This window comes from Cricetulus griseus, chromosome 2 (assembly GCF_003668045.3).
Source record: "Cricetulus griseus strain 17A/GY chromosome 2, alternate assembly CriGri-PICRH-1.0, whole genome shotgun sequence".
NCBI lineage: Eukaryota > Metazoa > Chordata > Mammalia > Rodentia > Cricetidae > Cricetulus > Cricetulus griseus.
This window is the reverse complement of record NC_048595.1, coordinates 248887641-248913223: the sequence shown is the minus strand read 5'-3', so window position 1 is coordinate 248913223 and position 25583 is coordinate 248887641. Positions and strand designations below refer to the sequence as shown.

Sequence of the window (25583 nt, the reverse complement as noted above, 5' to 3'; positions counted from 1 at the left end):
GGGGGAAAAAAAAGGAGCTCAAACAGAAGCTTGACTATTGAAATTTCAAAAGAAAACTTCAGGGCAGGCAAGCTGTAAGTCTTGAAGCCACATAGATGAGAAGGAAGGTCTGCCATATGGGAGCAGGCAGCCACACTGTTGGGATAGGAGCTTTAGGAAAGGAGCACGCAGCACAAAACATTTGTTAAGAGAATTTAAAAGCATACTTAGGCTCTGGCCACTACCTAAAAGAAGAAAAAAGAAGGAAAGAAAGAATAGTCATATCCTTCTGATTCAGGACCCAGAAAGGCAGTTAGACCCCGCAGAATGTCCTGGGAATAGGAATCCTGGGAAGGCGAAGTACATCCATCGCCTTGGCTGCAGGTAAGCCCTCCTTTTTGCTCAGTAAAGGCTTTTCCAGTGTAGCCTATTGGGGTAGAAGCACCTACAGGTGATTCCCTGGAAGGAAACTCAAACTGGTTTCCTAGAGTGAAGTTTGGTGATACTGTGCCTTGGTTTGCTCTTAGGACCTTCACAGGGTAGATGTTATTTATATGCACCTTGTGAAGGAATTTTAGCAACTCTGACAAATGCAAATCTCATTTTTAGCAGGAATTCTCATTAAAACAAAAGTTTCATAATGGCATTTATTGGCCTCATGCAATAGGCTATATTTTGAAATTTGAATATTATTACACGGAATCCTTGTAGCAGTCATCTATAGGTGGCAATATTCCAGTTTTTATTAAGGAAACAGAGGTTCAGAGATGTTCCACAATTTTGCTAAGAGCCTAGGGATGATAAATGGTGGAACTGAGGTTTGAGTTATGAGTTACCACACTATGTGGTGACTGTCTTGAGCACTACCACTAAACATCGACCAAGTGTTTCTGGCACATGGTCCTAGGGAGAAGTAGGATACGTTTATACATTGTATATTTTCAAGGTAGAATGCAAAAACTCCAAAATGTAGGTCTCCACAGGACAAAGGGTTCAGTATTTAAAAGTAATGACACTTGTAGAATGGGTAGCTAAGTATCTTACAAACTGTTAATATTAGACCCATATGAATAATTAGGGCAACTCCTGCCAATGTTTTTGATCCACCATTGCTTGTGGATTGTCTGTGTGTCTGCATGCAACATAATTATTACTCGAGTACTAGTCTGAGGAAGGTTTGTGTTGGTTTCTGTGCAGAGCAAACCAAGGTCACAGGTCCTTGACAGCTCTGGAAAAGTTTCTTGCAAAATCAAAACAGTACACTCAGTGTTAAAGCCTGGTGCGGATGAGGCCCGGAATCTTGGGTAGTTAGAGGAGTCTACACAGAACAGTGAACTTGTGGGTCACGTTTTGAGTTGAACAGCTGAGGAGGGAGTCGGAAGTACACTGCAAGTGGGGCAGCATCTCTGGGGGCTGCGCAGGAATACCTCCGTTGGCCCCTAAGACAAAACACTGCTCACACAGGGAGCATCTCAAGACAGCCCTGCCCCTCGCCCCCATCCCTACCCCTCTCCCCCATCCCTACCCCTCTCCCCATCCGACCCCAGGAGGCGGGTCAGGCCGGTGTGCTCCTTGCCGAGCTTCCGTTTCCGCCCCGGACTCTGCCTCAGCGGAAGCGGCTCCTGGGAGGAGAAGGGGGCGGACCCGCGGAGGCGGCGCAGGCGCACGGCGGCCGCGGCCATGGCGCTGCCGGCCCCCTTGCCTAGGTATCTGCTGCTCATGGCCCAGGAGCACCTGGAGTTCCGCCTGCCGGTGAGCCGCCCTGGGGTCCCTGACACCGATGCCCGCACTCCCCCACGCGCCGGACGGGGAGGCGTCTCCGAGCAGCCGCGCGCGTCCGGATTGGGCGGGGGGTGAGACCGCTCGTGGGACTGAGATACCTCAGGCAACCTTTTTCCAGGACCAAACCTTGTCACTCATTCTTCTGCACGTGCGCCAGGCGCAGCGGTGAAGCGGGAGAGCCTCACCCCCCCCCCCGCAGCCCTCCTCGGACTCTTCATCCAACCGAGGACAGAGACGTCCACGAGGGCGCTAGTGGAGTGAAGGCTCGAGGGTGGTGCTGGATGAACTTGGGAAACAGCTTTTTATTCAAGCAACGTTTTCCAGAGTGCCTGCGATTGCATGCGCTGGCCGGTGAGATGTGCTGACTGACAGTTCTGCTCTCAAAAGAGCGTGCTGTTCCTTTAGGGTAAGGGCCGGCAGAAGCCTAAGCATGAGTGTAACGCTGTGAAGTGCAGTCATGGGGTGCCCAGTACGGATGGGAGCTTTTGAAAAGGGAGTTTATCCACTGAGGGATGGGGGCTTTCATGGTGGCTTCCCAGAGGGGCTGAAACAAGTACATTAAAAGTACAGACTTCTAATTAATGTCCATTACTGTCCCCAGTTACGTGGCAGAGAATGGTAAGGGGAGAAGAGAAGTAGGTTGATGGGCCAGGAAACTCAGACTTGAGTACTCTAACTTGGAAGAGAGATTAAAGAGTTTAAAAGTAAAGGGGTAGAATTAGATTGTTTTTAATAGAAAGCTAAATGAAGGACGGACTTGAGAAGAATAGGACTGAAGTTGAGACTGTTTAAGTATCTGTTGGAATGTTAAATGATTAAGAGATTAACTTAGTTGGAGCAATGAGGATAGGACAGAATGGCAGTGTAGGCCATGAGAACAAATCTAGACTTGTGGTACATATTTGCGATTGTTTTGCATAAGAAAACTAGGAAAGGATAGGATTTCTTCAAGTGTAAGTTCTAAAACTGGTGAACCAATGGAATTGAAGAGATGGCTCACTGGTTAGAGCACTCATTGCTCTTTCAGAGGACCTGAATGTGAATCCCAGCACCCCATCAGGAAACTGGCTTACAACCATCTGTAACCCCAGCTCTGGGGGTACCCCACTGTCTAGAAGACTGCATAGGCCATCAGACCTGCCTTACTTTTGTAAGTGTACACACAGGTTTTTTTAAAAGAAAATCGGTAGGCCAAGTACAAATGCTTGGAAGCATTGACAGTAAAGGAAAACTGGAAGAGACTATGCAACATTTCAAACATAAGGGGAGAACGGCAGCTTAGATATCAGAGATGAGTAGTATTGAATGTATGTGCTTTGTGGTTAAAAACGAAAGTTTACTCTGAGAAGATAAAAATGAAAAATGAGGAAAGGGAGCTGGGCATTGGTGGTGCACGCCTTTAATCCCAGCACTTGAGGGGCAGGGGCAGGCAGATCTCTGTGAGTTCGAGGCCAGCATGGTCTACAGAGTGAATGCCAGGACAGGCTCCAAAACCATACAGCAGAGAAACCCTGTCTTGAAAAACAAAACAAAACAAAACAAACAAAAAATAACAACAACAAAAAGGAAAGGTAGATTTCTCATATATCAGAATATAAGAAGGGAAAGTGCAAGATTGGTTACAGTTTGAGGGGAATCTGGGGAGCAGACCTAAGGAGAGAGCAGAGCTTCAGTCACCACTATCCTGATTGCCATATGTTTACATTTCAGGGCTGATCTCTGCATGTGGCTATGCTACCCCATCAAGTAGCTATGACAACTGACATGTGAAGGATGGAGAGTCAAAGGATGTGCTAGTATTTAGGATACCTGAACATCAATTGTAGTCTTACTCCATGTTTCATAATGTCTCCTGTTCAGATTTGTGTTATTCATGTGGTAAAGGAGCCATTGGGCTGTCCTCACTGATTTACAGAATGCCTGTACTGGTTTGTGATCCATCCACATTTGAATTGAACTTACCCCTACACACACACACACACACACACACACACACACACACACACACACACACACACACACACACACACACACACCCCTACCTCTTAAGAATTACTCTTTGAAATTTTCATGCAGTTTGTTTTGATTGTATTCACCTCCAGTTCCTTCTAAAACTCATAACTTTCTAATACAGGAAGCAATTTGATGCAAAGCCAAAGGAAAGTGAGAAATAGCATTTGTTGCTCAAATCTCCCATTCTTTTTGGTTTTGAATGGGAAACTAGATGCTTTCTCTCCTGATGGCTATGGGCTGGGTGTTATGACCTTGTGACAGGGAGGAAAGGAGAGTGTTGACAACCAGCAGTGGGGACACTTACTTCTCCTTAGTTACTTCCTCCATAGGACCAGTGTGGAGGAATAGAATTCATTTGTCAGTGTTACAAGGCAAACTATTTGTGTGATCCTTCAAAGAATGCATGCACTGTGTGATCAGATTTCCTCTCTGCATGCATGTTACATCTAAAATATCTACCATGGACAGGTATGGTGGCACACTCCTGCAATCCCAGTACTTGGGACATGGAGGCAGGTGAATCAGGTCACGGCAGCCTCGGCTATAGGAGAGTCTGTCTCAGAAAATAAACAAACCAAAATTCTACACTCACTGTATAGTTTTCTAGTTTTATTACTGTTGGGAAAAGAGGTTAACCACATACTTGTACATACTGAATTCACAATTATGCTCCCTAGCTAATTAGTTCTTTTCCAAGTATCTTCAAATCATGCCTAATAATTGATTTTATTTTAGTTAGTTGATTGTCTTACTTACTGATCTGCAGCCTTTGTAAATTTTGTTACTTCCACAAGCCCGGACAGGATAGTTCCTGATGAAATCCTATAGCTCACGTATAAAATTTCTCAGAAATAGTCTAATCATGGGGAGGACCACACAGATCTCCTCAGAACTCCGCATTGCAATTGCCTGATGTTGAAACATAAATGCCTCAAGTAGATACCAGCCTACTCTTTATTTCTAAAAGTAGACCTGTTTTTCTCAGCAGATTGAGTTTAAAGTGCTTAAAAGGCACATTGTCACTCTTCTTGGTGGTGTGACAAAATAGGCAACGGAAGTAACCAAATGGAGCAGAGCTTTATTTTGACTCATGACGTTAGAGAGTATAGTTGAAGGCATAGTGGAGTGCCTTAGTCTGTGGCAGGGTTATGAGGGAGCAGCTTGTCCGCTTGATAAATACTAAGAAACGGAGCAGGTTGGAATCACATGGGAGTGATCCTCAGATCCTGCCTCTTAGTGATGAACTTAGCCATCCCTGGTTCCTAAATGTGTCACAGCATTCAAAGTCGCTCCACAAGCTAAGGGCTGCCAGTTAAGACATCAGCCCTTGGGGACATTTGTTAATTATACAATAACAATATATATTTTTTCTCTGTATTTTCAATACAGGAAATAAAGTCTTTACTATCACTGTTTGGAGGCCAGTTCACTAACAATCATGAAACTTATGAAAAGGTAAGGTGATTTTTTTTTTTTTTTAAATTAAGGGAATAGGTGGTTTGTTTTAGAGCCATTTTGAGTGACCAACCATGGTGTGGGAACACAGATTTAGGTTACCCCAAATCCCATGTTCTGGTGTGGAAGCTTCGTGGTTTTACAGAACAAAGGCAGTCAGTCATAAACTGGCCCTTTGTTACAGGGTGCTCCCCCCCACTATGAGAAGAAGGATGGAGAGAGAATGTGGATGTAATGTGTGAGAGTGATGAACTGACGTCAGAGCACTGTGTGCTTGGCCAAGTTCGGGCAGGGGGTTGTCCGGGTGGAGCTTGTTTACCATCCTGTATTTGGGGGTTTGGGGACAGAGGATTAAGATACCTTGCTGATACAGATAAAGCTTTTAACCTCAAATAACATGATAAAATAATTCAAGTTAATAACAATAATGTGCACTATTGTGTGAAATTACCAATATGGAGCCAGGTAAAAATACCAGGGAATTTAATAGGGAAAAACCTTATTGACAGAGCGACTAGCCAGCCGGCAGGGCAGTAGTAAGTACAGCAAGCCGAAGATGAAAGCAAAAGAAGGGCCCATCACTTGAGCATCCCTCACTCTTAAACTTTCCCTACATCACCCTGACCACGCCCTCACAGGCATGGCTACAGCATCCCCTACAGTGCACTATGACTTTACATCACCGTCAATTCACAGGAAAATGAGCGACCAGGCAAATGAAAAGGAATCTTAAGCAACTATGAATTTTTCCTATTGGTTCTCTTAAATCAAAGCATATTAGACCTTGTAGACTTTTAGTAGTAACTTGCATGCTTTTTTTTCTTTCAGTCTCCATTTTGGATTCTTAGCATTCCCTCTGAAGATATTGCAAGGAACTTAATGAAACGGACAGTGTGTGCCAAGTAAGAGAAACTCCTCATGTTGTGTGGTGTGCATATACATGGTCTCTCCACCCTTTGTTCTGGTTGTTTTCTGTGGAAGGTTAAGATAGAGGCTAAAAGGATGGTAGTAAAGGGGGCATCATCCTAGCTTTAAGTTACGTTGATTTACCATTGAGTGGTGATGAGGGAACAGAGAATTACCTTCTGGAGCTGAGGTGACAAATGCTTCTATGTTAAGTACACAGATAGTGTGGAATGGCATATTCTTACAGAGAATGAATGCCACATTTAGTGTAACCAAGTTTTACAAAATATAAAACTGCTTTTCTTATTCTCAATTTTTAGTTGATTGATCACATTAGTAAATTTAAGATGGCAAAATGTGGGAACTGTCATGAAATATATTTGTTAGAGAAATGGATTATTATTTTTTTCCTTGTTTTTTCATGACAGGGTTTCTCTGTGTAGCCCTGGCTGTCCTGGAACTCATTTTGTAAACCAGGTTGGCCTTGAACTCACAGAGATCTACCCGCCTCTGCCTCTTGAATGCTAGGATTAAAGGCGTGAGCCACCACTGCCAGCTGAGAAATGAATTGTAACACACACACATACACACACACACACACACACACACACACACACACCATGATTAGCAATGTTTTGTAATGTGGTATGACTGTTACCTCCATATTCATCTAATTTTATACTATTGAGATATATGCTTAATTCTAGATCTAGTGTCTTAAACTGTAGCTTCTTAACAATCTTGTTATTAAATATACATGATTAGAATATAAAAACAACAAAAAAATGAAAACCACTATTTGTATAACTACTCCTTTACTTTTCATGTTAAAATATATGGCTATTTTACATACTTAGATTCCAGAAGTAAGAGCTATTAGGTTTAAATCAGTCACTTGCGTACTCAGAACATATATTGGAAGCTCGTTTCTTTTGATGCATATGAGTAGTAAAATGAGTAATTATATAGTATTGTAAAATAATAACACTTTACTTTTGGTCATTCTTCATTTCTGTGGCCAAGATGTGCCTTAAGATACTGCTAAGTAAGGTTAGCATTATACTGGCTCTAAATTCAATAGACAAGGAATTCACTTTCAAGGACAGTGTTTTGCAGCCTACAGATTAAAATAGACTTTCAAGGACACATTGAAAATGCATTCAAAATTTAAGGCTGAATTAGTCTTGAAATTAGTTTAAAATAGTTTTAGTATGGATGTTTAGAAGATTTATTTTTTCTATTTTTATTTTATATACATATCTGTTTGCCTGAATATCTCTGTGTGTGTATATGTGTGCAGATACCCTCAGAGGCCAGAAGACGGAGTTGGTTCCCCTGGAATTGTAGTTTGGGGGTTCTAAGCTGCCTGATATGGTGCTGGGAACCAAACTGGGTTCTGTGCAAAGGGCAAGCTCTCTTAGCCACTGAGCAGTCTCTCCAGCTCCTTTAAAATGGAATATTTTATACATACCTCAAAAAGTGAAACACATAGCAAACCCTGGGTACTCACTTTGTTAGCGCTCGGCATTTTGAATTCACTTAGTAAATTTTAACAAATAATAGCTAAATAGTAATGATAGGGTTTTTCTCTGGCTGCCTTCCCTCCTTTTAGTGGGGAAGACATTGAGAAAAATTTGCTTTTCTTAAAATACTATGTGATTTTATTCATTGTTTAATCCAGTATAGTATATAATGCAAAGGGCATAGATTATATCTCATTGGTAGACAGAGTGCTTAGTTTGCAGAAGACCTTAGGTCACCCTCTAACTTCCCTCAATATGCATATGTATATTTATGCATTTGTATATGTGTATAAATGATGAAAAGTTGGAAAAACTAACATAATGTTGAATTTCCCTTTCATATAATGTTCATCTTCTTTGTATGGTTTGGGGTTATATTGTTGTTTGTTTCCATTATATATATTTCTCCTGGATAAATTAGAAAGCATGGCCAATGATTGCTTTATTGTAGCAAGCATAAAGAACTAGCAAAATAACTATTATGTATTGCTGTCTGAACTAAGTTCTTTACTGAGGTTAGTACCAACCATTTATTTCCTAGGTCTATATTTGAACTATGGGGTCATGGAAAATCTCCCGAGGAGCTGTATACTTCTCTTAAAAATTACCCTGTGGAGAAGATGGTGCGTAGTGAAATGTGATTTTTACATAGGCACGTGTGCATATTCTGTAGAATTCACTAGCTTACAAAACTTATCTGCTTCTATTTTAGGTTCCTTTTCTACATTCAGAGTCTACATATAAAATAAAGATTCACACGTTTAATAAAACATTGACTCAAGAAGAAAAAGTCAAACGAATAGATGTAAGTGAAATTAACTAAGCCAAAGCCTGTCCTGCAGCTGCTCTCAAATAAACACACTGAGACTTAATATTACTTATGAATGCTCAGTCGATAGCTCAGGCTTATTACTAACTAGCTCTTACATCTTTTTAAGCTAACCCATATTCCTTTTTAGGCTCTGCCACATGGAGGTGCCTTTATTAGCATGTCATGTTCATCCCCTGCTCCTCTCCATTTGCTGGCAACTCCTCTGCCTCTGTCCTTCTGACTCCATCCTTTTTCCTCCCAGGATTCCTCTCTGTGTCAGGTTGTCTTGCCCAATTTCTTCTTGCTCTGTTATCAGTCAATCAGTTTCTTATTAACAGTGAGCATAATCCATGGCATATAATGTCTAATGTCTGTTAAGTGTTTTCCATGTTGATTGTGTCTATCTTGTGTAGCTCTGACACTAGACCCACACAGTATATATTACTAGATAAGCACTGTTTTCTATGATACTTTTAGAAATTTTTGTAGTACATTAGAATTACTTTTGTTTTTAGGCCCTTGAATTTCTGCCATTTGAAGGAAAAGTGAACTTAAAGAAACCACAGCATGTATTCTCTGTTTTGGAGGATTATGGTTTGGACCCAAACCACATCCCTGAGAGTCCACATCATATTTATTTTGGTAGATGGGTAAGCAAGTTCTTCCTACATAGTTCACCTATTTCTTAAAAGCTAAGTGCAGGGTGGGGATGTAGGTCAGAGGTAGAGCATGGTCAAGCACTCATGAGGCCCAGAGCAAAAGAATGCCATGCCTTTGTATTTGATTTTTTTAAATATGGAAAAATTTGAAGTAACTGAAGAGTCAGAACTGTGTATGTATTAAAATTGCCAAAAAGTATGTAATTATAATTTCTATGTTTTAGAGATCCCTGTGAAACATACATAGAGCTATTAGATACAAGACCTAGGAAAAAGGATCTATATCTATAATGGAAAACAAGATTTCCCAGACTGTCATGACTGCTGTTTCACTGAAGCAGAGAGGGCAGAGCACTGAACTGGTTCATTTTCTTGTGAAAATCTCAAATCTTGAGTCTTCCATTCTGAGAGAAAAGGAAATTATACAAGTTTCTGCCCACTTCCTTGAGGCTAGAATAGGATGGAAGCTGAGCCACGCTATGGACTTTTGTCATTTCAGAGTCAGAGTAAAGGGAAATGAGAAAACTCAAAACCACTCCTTAGAATAATTATATTTGAATTTGATGCCTACTTGGTTTGAAAGCACAAAGTAGGTGGAAAGGCGTTAGAGAAGTGAAAGGATTGACTTTAACAGTATCAATCCTGTGAATTTTAAAGAATTAAGTTTGGAATAGTAATAAGTAGAAAAAAAGTTCTCATTAGCAAGGTGCTGTAATTTTTATTGTCAATAATTATCTTGAGTCTGTTCTGTATAGCTAGACTAACTTGAAAAAAATCTCTGATCTAGATTGCAGATGGGCAAAGAGAACTAATTGAGTCATATAGTGTCAAAAAGAGACATTTTATTGGAAATACAAGTATGGATGCTGGTTTATCATTCATCATGGCCAACCATGCAAAAGTGAAAGAAAATGATGTTGTCTTTGATCCATTTGTTGGAACAGGTATAATAAATCTATTTGTTACACTAATGCACAGATTTTGCTTATATAGCAGTGAAGGTTATAGTATGTTTGGGGTGAGAGATTGAATTGTCAAACTTATCTTTTCCTGTATAATAGCTAATATTTAACACCTTGCTGCTTGATGGATGTGACTAGAGTGTTATAGGTTTTATTCCACATAAGCCACTGGGGGGAGCATCAGGCTTATTTTTTCACAGATGTCTTGTAGTATACCATACATTGTAGAAATGTATGAGAATCATTTTTTATTTAATTAGAAGAACTCTTATGGGAAGAATTAAAAAAAAACCCAAAAAATATTCATGCTTTTTAAATAAACAGCCATGTATTTGGTTAGAGGGAAAACATGTCTTTGATTCTGTTTGTGGGTTTTTTTTAAGTAAGTATGAAACTAAAGGTGACTAAGCAGCCATAGTCTAGAGCCTGCCTGCTGACCCTATAATCCACATCTTTTCTAACTTCCCTGGGATGCTCTCCTAATTAAGCCTGTGGGAAGCTTGAAGTTCCAAGTTGACTTCATCTGATTCTGAAATTTTCCTTTTCTCAGATGCTTTCTTGCTTGATGTAGCCCTTAGGCAGGCAGCACTCTCATTTAACTTTTGTCTGACCAACCCCTTTATTCTTGTTCAGTTAGTGTCACTGCAGCTGTCTGTCTTGGGGAAAACGGGGATGCAAGGCTAGTACCTGCTGAGTAAATGTGTCAGATACTATGCTGTACTCTAATTCTGATGACAGCTAACATGAGGACACTTTGAAAGTCTTCTGAGAAAATTACGGCACAAGGAGAGGTTATGTGATGTGATCAGGTTTGTGCTTTGTATCATATTTGCAGATTCAGACCCCAGCAGTTCATGTATTTGCTGCTTCTGCAGAGCTGTCTCTTTCTCTCTGGCCACCACATTCATTAACTTCAGGACTATGACCAAATGTGATTAGGAAGAAATAGTATCTGGTCTAGAATTCCTAGATGATGCAGTTTTTTTGTAATTTGTTTTGAACTAATTCACCAGTTCACTTCTGTTGTACTCTGGTGTGTTTCCATAGACCCCACTCTCAGCATACTAGTTTGTTCTTCTCTATATTCATTTACCTAAGGACATTCTTTCATGTTTGGAGCTTGTTAGTGAAACTAATATCAAGTGCATTCACAAGTTATAAGAATGAAGAATAGCAGGGCGTTGGTGGCGCATGCGTTTAATCCCAGCACTCGGGAGGCAGATGCAGGCGGATCTCTGTGAGTTCGAGGCCAGCCTGGTCTCCAGAGCGAGTGCCAGGATAAGCTCCAAGGCTACACAGAGAAACCCTGTCTCGAAAAAAAAAAATAAGAATAAAGAATATCCACATGTCCATTCCAGCTTAAACTTTTGTTTACATTTGGTTTCCTTTACCTTATCATTTTATTTTATTTATATTTTTTGCCCGAATTATTTGAAGGTTATATATATTTTATTTTTTCTTTTAAAAATGTATTTACTTATTTATGTTTGGCTTTACATGTCATGTGGGTGCTGGGAGCTGAACTTAGGTCCTCTGGAAAATCAGCCAGTGCCCTTAACCACTGAGTCATCTCTCTAGCTTCTGAAGGTTGCATTTATTACATTTCTCTCAAATACATCTGTACACATTGTTAAGAGTAACAGTGTTATATATATTTATATTTATATTCTGTAGTTGGGTGTTGGGTTTTATTCTGTAGTTGGGTGTTGTGTTTTACTGTTAATGTTATTTTGATTTGGAACATTACAAATACTTTTGAGTTTAAAATAGTTTCATTTGAGTTGCTTGAATCTCTTTCATTGGAATGGGTTATACATTCCCACTAGAGATGTTATGCCCTTTTTAAGGCTGACATATCCTCTGTGCCTCTCAGTGATAATACTGATTTTTATTAGCATGGTACCAATTGTATTTGATTTTCCATGTGTGATGGTTACTGTTTTATTTTATATTCTTGTAGTTAGTACGTTTGTGGTGAGGTACATTAAGAGCTTGTAAATATACTGATCCTTATCCAGATATCTCCTCATCTTGACAAGTCAGATTTATCCTCCAGTGACAAGATTCTTGTTTGAACCAGTCTTTCCTTTGATGATTCTTGTACTCTAGCACTTTTGTGTTAGCAATCTGCATTCATTATTTTATGAACAAGAAATCGTTCTTCACTTTCTGTTGCTAATTTCACTTATTAACATGAACTGCTAAGTCTACTTTTTCTCAGGTTATTTATAGTCCTGATATCCCTTCATTATTTCCATTTTCAAATTAGCCTAGGTCTACCTAGCCCTTTCATACTGAATTTGTCATGGTGATCTATCACTCTTTCTTTTTCGTTAGAGAACTTTTAAGATTTCTGGCTTATCTTTTTCATGCCAAATCCCTGTTACCAGTCATTTCTCCCAGTAACCCTTGTTTCTTTTAGTGAGGAGATGGTATCAGAAACCAAGATTATTTTCTAAAACTTGTCAGAGGGTAAGCAAAGAAATACACATGTGTATAAACTTAATATGCATGTGAGTGCACATGGAAAAATATACATGCATATACTCCTGTGTGTACACCCATATATACCTACACATAGACTTATTAGGAGCAGGTATTTCTGTTGATTATCACAGATGTATTTACTCTCTAGTCCAGTCCTTATTGATGTATACCTTTCTCTTCACTGAGAACCCTCGTCCTTATGTTCAACCTGTTTGCTCTTGCTCATTTCTATAATTATCTAAAATAGTCAAGAGTGCTTTGCCCATGTCACTACAGGAAAAGATTCTTATTGTATTTGTTTTCTGTTGCTGTGATAAAACACCATGGCCAAGGCAAGTCATGATGGAAGAGTTTATTTGGACTTAATGGTTCCAGAGGGCTAGGAATCCACCAAGATGGAAAAGCATGGCAGCCAGTGGCAAGAACAAGGATGCTGAGAGTTCTCATCTTTTACCATTAGCAGCAAGCAGAAGGAACACACTGGAAATAGACAAGTCCTTTTACTTCCAGAGCCCGTGCCCAGTGACATAAACCCTCAAGCAGACTGCACCTCCTAAACATCCCCAAACAGCAGCACCAACTGGGGAACAAGTATTCAAATATCTGAGCTTGTGGGGCATATTCTCATCCAAACCACCATTCCTACCATAAGCAATTTAAGATACATTTTCAATTCTTATTTTGCTTAAGAAGCAATAAAGTCAAATACTTTTTCTCCTTTTGAAAGTCACTTGGTTTCAGTAGCTGTAGCTTGCTCTTAGTCTTAGATTTCTGTCCTCTGCTCCTGCCATTACTTATCTTTATTATGTTGAAATTTACACATACAGAGGCTAATTTGCATCTGCACAGTAGTGTGCTCTTTTTTTTTTTTGCCCCTTCCATTAGTAACCAACCTTGTTTTCTAGTGGATTCTACTATTTTCTATTCCTAGTGATAATACTTATATAGGCAAAATTTCTTACTCATACTCTTTATATCAAGTATTTCATACTTTATATGTTTCTTGGTTTTTAGTTTGTCATTGTTGATTTCTATTTAACCGTATTTCTTAGAAACCTCATCCTCTTCAGAGATTATCTTCATTCTTTTGTTGTTGAGGTATGGGTGAGAACACAAGCAATTTATCACAAAGCTACATCCCACCCCATTTTCATTCTCTTCTAGACTTTTAATCCATAAATGTATTCTATAGTTTGTTCAAATAATCTCAAATACATGCCTGGGTACTGGTAGTGTCCAATATTTTATGCTTGAAAATAATGCTTACAATGAGTAATCATATAAATATATACTTTTGTAGTTTTTGAGGCTAGAGCACTGGAGTAAATTTCTAGAAGTAGGATTACTAGGTTAAAGGGAATATGTGGTTTTGCTAGATGCTACTAAATAAATTCTCCTCTCTTATTCAGCTTTGGGTTTCTGCAGCCATTTAAGAGAGTTCTTATTCTCCTGTAGTTTTACTACTAAGATTATACCATCAAGCTTTTGAAAGTTTTCCTGATTTGTTGGGTGAAAATGGTATTGAAATACACTGTTAGTTTACATCTGAATATAAGTTATCTTGGCTTTTTAAAGGGCCATTATATAGTTATTTTTGAATAGACTTTCATGTCTTTTGCCTCTGGCCTCCTGTAAAGATGCTTTTTTTTTTTTTTTTTTTTTTTTTTTTTTTTTTTGTAGTGATATTAACACATCCTCCTCCAGTATTTCTGTAATAAATCACAGATACTTCCAGATTGCCACTTATTTGACTTTGACAGTATTTGCTTTCTTACCATTTAACAGTTTTCCGTATACTCAAGTTATACAGGATTCAGCTATATTTTCTTCTAGGCCCTTTGACACTGTTTATTTTTTTGTTTTAGAAATCTCATCCATTTGGAGTTTATTCTTTTGGATGTGAATAATGGTTATGACTTGTTTTTCTCTAGAAGCTCAGCTCTTAACTCTTTTATCTCGTTCTTAAGCTTTACAAATTTTATTTCTTATTGTGGTTTTCTCTGTGTGTGCACATGCATGTGCTCGTGTAAGTGGCATGCGTGTGCATGGGATGTATGTTTCTGGGTGCAGGAATGCCACTGTAGGTATATGAAAGTCAGAGGACAATTTTGTGAAGTTGGTTCTCCTTCCACCTTTATGTGGGTTCTAGGGATTCTTCCAGGTATTCAGGCTTCTGCCACCGGCACTTTTCCCACTAAGCCACCTTGTTGGTTCATTCTTAAACTTTAAAACAAACAAACCAACCAAACAAACCAACAAAACAGCTCTTTTTATGAACTAAAAACAATTCTAAGGAATTATGTAAAACTTGTATATAAAATGACTGGTGTGTACACTTACTTTAAAAATAGTATTGTCATGATAGGGGAGGGAGGGGAGTATGCATCCCTTGATGCAGTTGAGTTTAGGCGTATAGTGAAATTCCACCTCCACAGCCATCCAGGTCCCGCTACCTTCTGCATGGTGAGGGGTAAGCATACCTGACTGTTTGCTGTGGATGGTTCCCTAGTAGATGACCTATTTTTATCATCTTCCTGTCCACATAGAAGAGTAAGGTCAGTTGATCCATAGTGAATCTTTGCAAGATCTGCCACTAAAATACATTCTCATAATTTGTGTTTTATGTTTAAATTTGGCTGTAGAATGTAAGTCCGTTTTTGAAACTTCTATTTTGAAACTAGTTATAACCCCTAATTCTGCACAGAAAGTCCTTAAGGGTCTTTTGGTTTCCTCATGGGACCACTGCTTCACAGACAGCTTGTACCTTGGAAAGGACTAGAGAAGTAGCCTTGTGCCTTCTTCCTGTACTTAGGTTTTTCCATCCTGTTTGATGATGGCTTTACCTTTGGCTTCCATATATTAGTTTTTTTTTCCATCTTGTTTTAATTCAAGTATGTCCCTTTTAATGGTCCAGACTGAAATGTGGACAGTTTCCTAAATGCAGCCTGAGCTTTTCTGTGCCCTGCCAGTTCCCAAATGACTACTCAGAGGCTTAGTATTAATTACAAACTGTTTGGCCTATTACCTCAGGCTTATTATTAAATTAACCTATTTCTCTTATTTCATATATTGTCACATGGCTGTGGCGTTCTCTTACATCTTGCTTCTCTGGTGGCTGCTAGTGTTCCCAACTCTGCCTTCTTTCTCCCGCATATCTCTGCTTGGATCTCCCGCCTAGTTATATTGTGCCCTGCCATAGGCCAAAGGAGCTTTATTCATCCACCAATAAAAGCAACACATATTTGCAGTGACAGAAGGACATCCCACATCATTGAACTAGTCATGGCTGTGGTTTTTCTCAAGGTTGCTGAGCGGGTGGAGATGTTTTCTTAACCTGAACTTCTTTCCTTTTTCTTTCAGACAGTTTGTTGCTACTTACTTTTGTTTCTGTTTTGGCAAATATATTCTCATTTCAGTCACTTTTAAAATACTTCATTTTTTCATTTTCTAAGTAGAGAAGAACCAGCCCATTGGGGCATCTCTCAATGGTGAGGGAGTACACTATTAAGGTTAGCATGAAAATACACATCATCTATGTTTGCTTGAACTATTATTAACTGGATGCAGAGTTTTACCTAACTTGCTTAGTAACAGAATTTGTTTCTATTTTATTTAACTGGTATGCTAATAAACTTCCTGTTACTATAACAAAATACCCAATATAACTTACAAAGAAAAAGGTTTATTTTTTGTTTCACAGTTTTAGTAGGCAGATCTATCATTGCTTGTAGGCTCTTGCTTGATGTCAGAATTAAGGGGTAAGTAGACTTAACTACTTACCTCATAGGTAAGAAGCAGAAGGAGGAGGATTGGGGGTTCTGCAATCCTCTTCATTAGAATAACCCAGTTGGCCAAAGGCCTTTGTTCTAAGCCTCACAATCTAGACAAATTACCCGTTTCCAGTAAAGCTACCATGAGAACCAATACTTTAACATACTCATCTCTGAAGGGCATTTGACATCTAAAACTATACCACTAATTTAGTGCTATATGAGATAGTTTTATTTTATTTTTTAACTTCAATTGCTGCTGACCCTAGATGAGGTACTATAGTATAAAGAAAAGGGTATATTGTGAATCTGCTTCCCCAATAAGGTGACTTTGGACAAAATTCTTGTCTAGATTACAGTTACATCGTTTGTAAGTTGGCCATAGAAATATGTTACAAAGGTTAAGGGAGGTAATGTGTGCATATAATGTTAGAATGTTATTTGAAACTGGTAGACAGACATTCAATAGACTAATATTACTATTATTACTTAGTTGTTACTTTCTTATGGACTTAGATAATTTCTAGTGAACATGTTAGATACAGCTAATACAAAATAATGATGAAAAGTTTGACTATGAACTTATTTTCTAGTTCCCTCTTGGGCTAATTTCCAAAATATTCATAAACTGTTGCTATTGCAGCAGCAAGAAAATTGAAGGTTAAATTTGTAAATGTCTAATTTTTGTTTATAATTAAGATGACTGAGATGAGTGAGTGTTCAGTGTTTCATGTAGCATAGAGCTCTGAAGCCATAGCTTTGATTCCTTCTCATAGCTTCTCTCAGGTGAGTGAGTTCTGGGAATAAGAGTCCACCAAGGAGACATTGTAGGTGTAAGGAAAACACTCAGCTCCTTTTGAATTTTGCCATCTCGGAATGATTGACATAGGGTTCAGGTGAGGACATTGACTTGGTCCTGAGAGGAAACTGCAGGATGGGAAAGAGGACTGGGAAGTAGATCTCAGTAGACTTTTACAGTGTTTTCTGCTTTACAATTTTTCATAGTTCTTTGTAGTTTCCTTTTCCTAAATCCTTAGTTAGTGTAGTGGTAGTGCTACCTTTGGCAATATTCTTGTGCTCGGGCTGCTGGTTCATTTAGAGTTCTTTTCTCAGAGGGATAAAACAGTGAAAAATAGTGGCAACAGGATTACCAACTTCTTTTCCTTTACCAAACCAAAGCCTAGTCTCACAATTCCTCACAGTCTCAAAGCTTTCCCTTAGCTCTCCATAGATTAAACTCATAAATTAAGTTTTATAAGTGTGGAATAAATTCCACTCATTGTATTCTTTTGCCTATAAGGTATTATACTAACCTTAAAATGGTTACTGTTTAAGTAACAAGAAATTGAAACACAGAGTGTTCGTCTGACTCACAGATGTGGTATTAATAGTTTACTTTGGATAACAAAAATGGGCGAGTTACTTTCCTGCCTTCTCAATAGTTCACTCTCTGTTTTTACCCATCTGCCCAAGAAAATTCCATATAAGGTATAACAAAATACAAAAACTGCTGTGATTGAAAGAGCAATAGATGATTAACAGTGATTACCCCGTGATCAATTCAGAGAAACCAATCTATTATGATTTTATTTAAAAAACTTAAAAAGCTTGAAAGACAGAAGGTAACAGGTGAGTCTAACAGCTTATTCGTCTCCTTTCAGCAGTGTACTGTAAATTGAGTCTTCTCAAAAGTCACTAAGCAATGGATAAGGTTCTGGTTAAGGAAGCACAGGAAAGCTTTTCTGTTCCCCTTGACAACTAGTTCTTCTAGGTGAGTATCTGCCTTGATTGGCAGAATTGTAGTAATTCCTTGTGATTTGGGTGAAGTGACCTTGTGAGGCTCCTAAGTCATCACATACAATACCTTTCCTTCTACAGACTGTCCCGTCTCTAGACTAAGAGTTCTGAGGTCTCTTTTACACTGCATCTCACACAAATGCTTCAAGGGTTAGTGTAAGAAGACGTAGGGTTTGGTTTCCACTGCGCTTTGAGGCCAACGTTCTTCTTCAAGGGATACAGCAGGAAACTAGTCAGTGCATTTGCAAAGTACTCTTCTCTGACTATTTTTCAAATGATTGTAGATCTGTGATTTGAAGATCTTGACCATGTGAAGACCTTGCACATCTTAATTTTAGAGGTTACATTTTAAAAGGGTGGAAAGAGAAACCCTAGATTTTGCCCTTTATCTAAGTCTTACTTTGTAGTCTAAGAATGGATTTCTCATTTCTACTTGACTGTCATCTTTCTATATTGTAATTGGGGATTGATTAAGCACAAATTACATAAAAATGTGGTTTAATGAAAAATAGTTATTAATATTTTATTTAACCTTGTGATTTTTCTTAAGATTTTAAAAATATTTTTCTTTTAAGGTATTTCATTTTTAATAGTTAGAACTTTCCTTCATTTTTGAAGCAGTCACATCTGTCATATTCCTTAGTCTGGTCAGTTTATATTGGGACATTATTTTTACTTTAGCCGTAGCACTCTTTAATAGGAAAATGCTACTATTAACTAGATAAGTTACTCAGAAATTCATATTTAGAGTTTATACCAAGAGATAATTACATGACAATATTTTATAACAGGCCATGTTTTAACTCGCTAAAATTAGTATTATACATGTGAAATATGCTCACTTTAATTCTTTGAAACTCAAGCCTAGCTATTAGTTTATTTTAGATCTTTGTCTTTGCAGACTTGTATGTTCACTTTTAAATGTTTTTTAGTAATCTTAAGATAACCTGAAAATGTCTACATATACATTATTTTGAACAGAATACTAGTGTTGCTTAGGTGATATGAAATACCAATGCCATGATATGTGTTGATTCCCTGTTTTATGGCCATTTTAGTGAGTTCAGTTTTGGGTTTATTTGTTCAGTTCTGAGCCTTTCTAAATTTAACTAGCTTGGTGTCATTCCAGGGTACTCTGCCTGCAGCTAGTTCATAAGACTCTGGATCAAATTAAATCAGGAAAGGATCTCTAGTCTGGGACTCTGGTTAATAGTCACAGTTGTGTGGTTTTCCAGGTGGCCTTCTGATAGCATCTGCTCACTTTGGTGCATATGTGTGTGGGACAGACATAGACTACAACACGGTTCATGGCTTGGGTGAGTAGAACTCACAGTGTTAAAGTCTTTGTTGGTTAGCCAAATGGGCCTTTAAAATAATAAAGTAGTTTTATGTGACATTCTAGTGTTTAAAGCACAACATTTCAGTGTAATTTTACCATAAAACTTTTTTGAGTATCTAAATTTTATTATATTATCACTCAGGGTATGCAACGTGAACCAGAAGAATATTAAGATGAATTAAAAAAAAAAAATCTCCGTCTCCAACCAGGAATTTGTCATCTTAATAAGAGGTTTTTTAAAAATGGCAATCTGAGGTTGTGAGCCTCAGTGTTGGGAAGGAGAAGGTGAAAGAGATGAGTGGCCATTTTGTAGTTAACAAGTACATGCTAAAGAAACATATATATAGGACTAGAGAGATGATGCAACTGTTAAGAGCACTGACTGTACTTCCAGAGGATCCAGGTTCAATTCCTGGCATGCACATGGCAGCTCACACCTGTCTGTCACTCCTGTTCCAGGGCTTCTGACACCCTCACATAGGCATACATACATGCATGCAAAAATAGCATAAAAATACATTTTAAAAAAAAATGAAAGAAAACATACTTAGAAAGTATTGCCCATTTTACTAAGGTTCATTTTACTGCTCAAAGTAATAATGTGAAATAATACTTGCCTAATTGTATGCATACAATTAAGATTGCAAATTAACTAAAGAAAAGAATAATGCTCTGTTGGATGGAATAGTTTTCTACCTTCCTTTTCTTTCTCTTTAGGAAAGGCTAGCAGGAAAAACCAGAAGTGGCGAGGACCAGATGAAAATATCAGGGCAAATCTTCGTCAGTATGGCCTAGAGAAGTTTTACCTCGATGTCTTGGTTTCAGATGCCTCTAAGCCTTCTTGGAGGAAGGGAGCATATTTTGATGCAATCATCACAGATCGTGAGTTTATTTTTATGCAAAGTAGGAAGGGGATTAGTTTTCTGAAATTGGTACATTTTAAGTACAAAATATATCAACACATAGAAGAAATACCCACTTGTTTTTGGGTTCTTCCCACTCTTCTTCACATGGAAACAATACAAAAATTATGGCTGGAAGGCAGGTTGTTAATTTATGTATTTAAGGGTTTGTGGTTTCACTTTAGGAAATATATTTATTTCCTGTCTGCATTTATAGCTGTATGTAATTTGCCATCCATTTTCCCCTTCCATTTATTTTTTGAGGCATGTTTTTTTATATTGACTATGACTGGTCATTAATACAGCAACTAGGGCTAGTGTTATTTATGATTTCTGTGTCAATCTCAGGGGGTTTCAGCAGTGTCACATTGCTCCATAGGTGGGTCTCTCTAGCACTTGTTTTCGCTGGCATCTTCTTTCTGAACGTAGAGAGATTTGGGGTTGTGTGAACCACTGGGCTCATGCACTGACTCGCTGCACACCACTACATGAAAACTTATTGAATCTTGAGCATTTGAAATGCTCTGTCTGTCAAAACAGATGTGCCTTTTCCATATGGTTGCTAATCATGTGGGTGTTGGGAGTTGAACCCAGGCCATCTGGAAGAGCAGTTAGTGTTCTTAACCACTGAACCATCTCTCCAGCCCAACAAGAAAGTTCTCATGGCATTAAGATGTCTTTTTGAATGTGCATCATGGTAGTTTGGGACTTTTTATTATTTACTGTTTGCTCTTCCAGTATGGCATTTTTCCTCCTATATTTTATTGTGGATTTTCAGAGAAAAAAGATAGTGTATTAGCCAAAATATAGCAATCAATTTTAATGTATTGGTATAATAATTTAGTCTACAGTTTATTAGCCAGTTTTGCCAGTTGAATCACTAATATTATAAACTGTTTTTTTTTTTCCTTGAATACGGGTTCACTTCAGAGTCAGGCATTCATTTAGTAATTTTGGGCCTCTGTTACTTTCAGTATATCCACAGCTTTACTGGGTCTTTAGACTATGGACATTTTGAAGACATAGTTGCCTTTCCCTTAAATGTGTTAAGTATTTTCAGGTAGAATAATGAATGAGTGATATTTTTTTCCTTCCATGGATATCACATTTGATTTCACACAATGTGTATCTGTCCCTCATTGGTAACTGGCTGACTTCAGTGTCCTACTCTTTTGTTTTTTTTTTTTTTTTTTTTCCTGCCTAGCTCCATATGGTATCAGAGAGTCTACAAGAAGATCAGGTTCCCAGAAGGAAATACCAAAGGGGATAGAAAAATGGTAAGTGTAATTTAAATGTAACAAGTTATTACTTTAAAAAACTTGTTGATTTTTTTTTTATAATTATTGTGAGCAATCTTAAACTTTTTACTGATTTTGTAATATTTGTTCTTTGTTAGTCCAGAAAGCCACGTTCCTGTCTCCTTGAGTTATCATCTGAGTGATATGTTTTTTGACCTATTAAACTTTGCAGCTGAGACCCTCGTACTGGGTGGAAGACTAGTCTATTGGTTACCAGTATACACACCAGAGTATGTAGTCTTTGTTTTAATGTCATTTCCTACAGTATTTGCATGTTTTAAGCATACTTGTTTCCTCATGTCTACAATTGCTCATATTTTTATATTTACTATTTATCAGTACCTTATATACTAGTAAAAAATAATCCCCTTCCTCTTATTAGTTGGATTTTTATTTTGACCTTTTTAAGTAAGTATTGGCAAACCACAGCCTTTGGGCCAGTTATGCTTTCCATATTGCTTTTATAAGGGGGTTAAACTAAGATCACCTTTTATTATTTTTAAAAATAATTGTTAGAAAACTCACAAAAGACTATGTAACAGAAAATCTTGGTATTTGGGGTCAACGTCGGCTACCTCCTGAGTTTGAGGTTAGTCTGGGCTATATAATATTTAAAAAAAAAATAGTTGAAAGAAATATATGTACCCAGAAAATCTTACCTTTCTCCTTTTGGAAAGCAAGACCTTTCATAGCAGTCTGTTGGAGCACTCCAGCTACCTTTTTCTTTTCCTTTCTTTTGCTAAATGCTACCTGAAAATCTTGTATTTACTTGCTGTCTCTTCACTCTTTTTTTTATACCTGTGACAGAAAGGAGCTACTTTTCATTTTAATTCAAGTTGTTGACCTATAGCTTAAAAAAAATCTGAAAGACACTTCAAACTTATAGAAACATTTACAATATAGAAGTACTGATTTTTGCCCTATTCACATGTTCCAGATATTAACATAGATGGCCTTTCCTCTATTCTGTATCCACACCATTATTATTAATCTCTTTTTGTGTGTTTGTTTTGCTCTGTTTTGAGGTGGGGTCTCCTGTAGCCCAGGATGGCCTTGAACTTCTAGCCGCCTATCTCTACCACCTGAGTTCTGGGATTATAGGTGTGCCCCCCCACATATGGCTACATTAATCTCTTATGAGCCCATGTGAAAAGTTATAAACAAATGCTCTCTTCCTACCCCTGTATGTACCATTTTACCTTCCTGTCTGCCACCAGCTCTGCATAATTGGAAATCAACATTGGTAATGGCAGTGCTATCTGTTCATGGGAGCCTTTCAGATTTTTCAGGATTAGACCCTTTTTTGTTGTTGTTGTTGTTTTCCTATTGCTATGAAGATACGCTATGACCAAGGCAGTTTATAAAAGAAAGCATTTGATTTGGGGGCTCAAAGTTGCTGAGGGTTAGAATCCATGATTATTAAGGTAGGGAGAGTGGCAAAAAGCAGGTAAGGCATGGTGCTAGAGCAGTAGCTGAGAGCTTAAGGTGTGCTCTGAAAAAGAGAGAGAGAGGGAGGGAGGGAGGGAGAGAGAGAGAGAGAGAGAGAGAGAGAGAGAGAGAGAGAGAGAGAGAGAGAGAGAGAGAAAGAGAGAGAGAGAGAACTCTAAATGGATTGGTGTGGGATTTTCAAACCTCACAGCATACCCCTAGTGACATGCTTCATCTAGCAAGGCTACACCTGTAAATCCTTCCCAAATAGTTCTATCATCTGTGAACCACACATTCCAATATATGAACCCATGGGGGCCATTCTCATTCAAAACTTCCCAGCCCCTCACCAGGGCTCATGTGATGTTTCCTCTGTGACTTGACTGAGGCAAAAATGTTTTCTTTGTGGGAGCATCATAAAACTGATCTTAGTATCTGTCAGCTTTACAAATCATCTTAATTTTGATCATATGGCTATTTCATCTTGTCAGGTATCTGAATCATTATTTTTTTCCTGTTCTATGGGAGATTTCTAAAAATTACACCATCTTCTCCATCAAAGTCCTGCTCATATTGACAACTTTTTTTTCCTTTTTTTTTTCCGTTGTTATTATAAAACCACAACACCACTACTATAATGTTGTGGTGGAAAATGATAAACTATTCATTCTTTATGAATGTGCAAACTCACATTCTATAAGAGTCTTCCCTTCATTCACTCACTTATATTTAGTGGGATGGAATCATGGATTAGTATGTTCATCCTATTAGATCCTTACATCTTTACTCTTGCATACTCTTACATCTAAGTATCATACTAGACTCTTACAATGCAGTTTTCGTATGCAGTCAGTATCAGTGGCAAAAGCCTGTTGTGTAGGGGTCTTAGAGTCAACAGTCATAGGGAAGCATCCCATTGCTGGTCCTGGGATTCTTTGACTTTCTGATAGTTTTTCCCTTGGGAACTCCAGCTCGACATAAATACTGCTCCATTTGCTTTTGAGACCTGGAGAGAACCCATCATTTGCTTTGTTTTTCCTAATCCATCTTGATTGATGGAGCACTTGTGACAGCCTAAGTCACTAGGCCCCTTGGAGCCTCCTACATCATAAAGACCAGATACACTGTGGGGCTGAGCAAAGCCAAAGTCCCACTATCTCGGTTGGATTAACTGACTCCTTAAGTTCCAGTGGATACAGTCCTGTCTTGTTTGGTGACCTGAGCATGACAGTACTTTTCTTACTCACAGCTCTCTTCCCATGTGCATGTCATTGCCTCTGTCACTGTCTGATTCTTCCCACAGGTTCCAAGCTTTTGCACACCAGGAGACAGTTTTTAGTATTTGTATGACATGTTCTCTTTACAGTCTGACTCTTCCCACTCACCTGTAAGAAATGGTGAAGCAGTGCCTATGCCATTTGATCCTCGTTACTCAGTTTACCAACCAAATGAGGGGCAGACATGAAAGATGCCAGCCATCTGCCCATTTCTCCTTATAATTCCCCCTTTTCTGGAAGACAGCCGAGCCATGGTTGGATGTCTTATCAGCTGCAGCAGGGAGCACTTTCCGGCGCTCCATGTTTAGTAAAACCCAAGGCTGGATCTCAAAATATTCCATAGTGGAAATATTTTGGTCCCCCACACTTCTCCCATACTGAGCTCTGGATCTTTTGTGTTCCTCTTAGGTGCCAAGTATTACATTTCCTTTCCTAAAGTCCTGACACGACACCCTCAGAACAAAGAAGTGATCTTGGTGAGGGAGCCTTAATAGTCCTGATCTGGGGTCACTTGTGGATTGTTGTGTGAACTTTTCTTCCTTAGGACATGGACAAATGTCTCTTTGTCCTAAACATGGTCCCAACAATAGAGCATAGAAATGTTCCATCACAGTCTAGCTTGGTTAAAAACAATGATTTTAATTAGGGTTATTTACAGAAACTTAGACAGCACCTAATTGTCTGAATATCCTTGGGGGTGGGGCCTCCTGAGCCCTCTCCTCTAGTAACCATTGCCTGTGAGTCTTGGGGAGATGTGGGGTCCTGTGAGGCTCCCCCCCCCCCCACAGTTGAAGAGGCAATGGCACATTGTGCCCACAGGATAGTGTTTCATAACATGAGAGTCATAGCTTCTATGATTTCTAGAGGGTAATAAGCATGTTTCATGCCTAGGACAGCTTTTACTGCACTTCACCTAAAATAAAATTCAAGGATTTAAGCTAACACTAATTCTGAAGACCTTAAAAAGTAGCCACTGTGTGACTTTTCTATTCTAGTAATTTATATAAGGAAAAATGTCCAAATCCTTACAACTACAGGATGTAGACAGAGCTGGGTATGAAGGCCCATGGTTGTAGTCTCAGTACTTGGGTGTTGGAGGCAGAAGGGTCTGAAGGTCAAAGTCAGCGTGCGCTACATAGTAAGTTTTAAGGTTTGCTGGGCTACCTGGGTGTAAAGCTATCAATTCCTTCTCTTT

General features: G+C 38.6%; 1 protein-coding gene across 6 annotated transcripts in view; it reads left to right on the top strand.

Moving 5' to 3' along the window:
• The window catches only part of LOC100774416 (tRNA (guanine(10)-N2)-methyltransferase homolog), a 109689-nt gene that overhangs the window by 15927 nt on the left and 68179 nt on the right, over positions 1–25583 (top strand). For 3 of the 6 annotated variants that reach the window (XM_027398419.2, XM_027398418.2, XM_035440334.1), the window contains exons 5-14: positions 5164–5229; positions 6058–6131; positions 8200–8281; positions 8371–8463; positions 8985–9119; positions 9916–10072; positions 19380–19460; positions 20201–20365; positions 21590–21662; positions 21782–21913. In XM_027398419.2, coding sequence (XP_027254220.1) covers positions 5164–5229; positions 6058–6131; positions 8200–8281; positions 8371–8463; positions 8985–9119; positions 9916–10072; positions 19380–19460; positions 20201–20365; positions 21590–21662; positions 21782–21913 — 1058 coding nt within the window. Of the gene's footprint in view, positions 1–1601; positions 1732–2119; positions 2168–2785; positions 2912–5163; positions 5230–6057; positions 6132–8199; positions 8282–8370; positions 8464–8984; positions 9120–9915; positions 10073–19379; positions 19461–20200; positions 20366–21589; positions 21663–21781; positions 21914–25583 lie in introns of those variants that run through there. The other 3 variants (XM_027398421.2, XM_027398422.2, XM_035440336.1) reach the window with 3 other exon arrangements.